Below are 2,423 nucleotides of genomic sequence, written 5' to 3'. Positions count from 1 at the left end.
GCTGTTTTTAGACTTTCTGGACATTTTTGGACTTATGGAATTGGTCTAATTAGGATAGACCTCTTGGGGATTAGAAACAACAACAACATAAGACAGTATTTTTTGCAGCATTTATTCTACTTGAAATATATGCGTAAGGGTTTGTTAACTTTGTTCTAAGACTACTACTGCAAATGATGTGAACATTTTAAAACAGTAAACATTTTATTATAGTATTCCTCGATTAGCAGTGTCATGTTGCGAAAGAATTTGTATCTAAATTCGAATGAATATAGGTACTGTGACATTTGGCAAACCCAATCTTTTCGTACACAATTTTTCCTGGTGAATTATGCAGTGGTTAACGAATAGTTCCCTTCCTGTGACCTTCTTAATGTCTTGAAATAGCCCTCCCGATACTCCTACCTTCATGCTTGACATTGCTCGTGCTCCATCTGTCGATAAGCCAATAATCTTTTCTAATGAAATTGAAAAATTTTCCAACACAGACTTCAGTTCATCGTACAGGTCTTTGTCGGATGTAGTCCCTAGCATTGGAATCAGTGAACACAATTCTTCGGTAATACTAAATTTGGTGTCAATACCACGTAAAAATATAGCCAGTTGTGCTGTATCGCAACTCTCATCAAGTGCCAAAGAACAGTATTCGGATTTTGCAATGCTTTCATGTAGCGTTGCTATGTTATCGAACAAGTCTTCAATTCTCCTTGCATTGGTGAATCTTGATAAACTAATGTTTGAAATAATATTTATTTTATCAGGAAATGCTATTTCTGCAACGGCAGTCAGACATTCTTTTATCATCTCTCCATCCGCAAAGGGTTTCATTTTTTTTTGCCAGTATTTGACTGACAAACTAGCTAGCCTTTAACTAGTAACTAGCCTTTACTGCCATATAGTACTGCCATATAGTACCACTAGTAACTAGCCTTTACTGCCATATTTGATAAAATAGCTTTATTTTTTAAAATAGCCTGTAGGTTTTCCAAGTGTTTCTCCATTTGATTAAACTTATCTATCCGGAGTTGTCCTGTTAAGTTTTTATATTGTTGTTCATGTTTTGTATCGTAATGCCTTTTTATGTTATATTCTTTTAACGTCGACGCAGTCGCTGAGAATATCAAGCATGCAGCCTTATCTTTGAAGAAAGTGAAAACAATAATAAGCAGTTTAACTGAATTGCTTGTGCACATTTCAGAAGATGCAGATATGGTATCTTTATAGCGATATCTTGTGTCGAACTGCATTGTAGAAGTGCAGTAAAATTTTGAGGTGAATATTAATCTAAAAGCATGCCTCTACTTTTATTGAAAATTATGCATAAAATGTTCACAATAGTAATGCCCATGGGAGACAATAATAGCTTTGCTCTCCTCAACGATGCCACGACCGTTTTTCTAACATATTTTATAAGATTTTAGAACATAAACCTATAGTTTAAGTAATTCGAATGAAATTAATCTTAAATTTGTTTATGAAGTTTAAGTACCATAAACTAATTTTTAAATGCCTTACTGAGTACTAAAAAACACAGAAAATCTAATAGCGATCCAAGTGAAACGGAAGTTAGAGTAAATACTATTCGCTATGAAGCGAAGTGAAGAAATTATGACTCCATCTGATTTGTAACTTCCGTCATGGCGGGTTACACGTTCGCAAAGTAGTAAATCCCGGACATTTTTAGCAACTCTTGATCCTTATTTGAACAACTATCATAATTAATGTCATTTTAACGAAACGAAGTTGGCCTTGCTGATTTTTTTTCTTTCCTTTGAATATACTTCTTCGCTTGGTCTTTAACGAGGAGAGCTTTAAATGTTATTTATAATGTGCTTAACATTTGCTCCGAGTAATGAGGTATTTACGACTTTTGGATTACAAAGTTTTACAACTTAAGCTTTAAATAAATAACTGAAATGAAATTTCTTTTTGTTTTCGTTGTACGCTGTAAAAAATAAAACAAACAGTTTGCTTTCATGTATTAATAAAAAAATAAGTTAAAGAGTAACCCTATTCGATTATGACGTAAAGTTTTTAATATCGAGAAAATCCCCGAGATGTGAGAATATTTTAAGGATATAAGCTAGACACTTAACTTCGTTTCTAAAGCTCGCATGCAGAAGCCTGTTATACATTTGTATGAATCTTAAAGAGCCTTATAGATAACTTTCAAACCCATACAGATGTCAAAAACGATGAATTCTATAAAATTTCGAACACTAACTAAATCTGAAATGAATCAAGAAGCAAGAACGGGACGGAACTTCCTAGTATAAACATTTTATCTAGGTTTTTTTTAACTGTTAACTTTTTCTTCTCGTTTTGGTCACAAAAAAGCGATGTTTTCGCAAAGCCTACAGCGGCCTAATTTCTTGCGTTAAAAATATCGTTTTAACTCAATTTTAAGTTTTTCACTATAAGGA

At 33.1% G+C, this 2,423-nt stretch overlaps 1 protein-coding gene across 1 annotated transcript; it reads right to left on the bottom strand.

The window, feature by feature from the left end:
- Positions 1 to 255: 255 nt before the first annotated feature.
- On the bottom strand, positions 256 to 828 carry LOC107445626 (general transcription factor II-I repeat domain-containing protein 2A-like). The gene has a single exon (XM_016060056.2). It carries the CDS (start codon positions 826 to 828, stop codon positions 256 to 258), a length of 573 nt encoding a protein of 190 aa, XP_015915542.2.
- Positions 829 to 2,423: the final 1,595 nt, after the last annotated feature.

The sequence above is a fragment of the Parasteatoda tepidariorum genome, chromosome 2 (assembly GCF_982258835.1).
Source record: "Parasteatoda tepidariorum strain Cologne lab strain chromosome 2, Ptep-v5.0, whole genome shotgun sequence".
NCBI lineage: Eukaryota > Metazoa > Arthropoda > Arachnida > Araneae > Theridiidae > Parasteatoda > Parasteatoda tepidariorum.
Note: the sequence above shows the minus strand (reverse complement) of the source record. Positions and strands in the feature narration are given on the sequence as shown.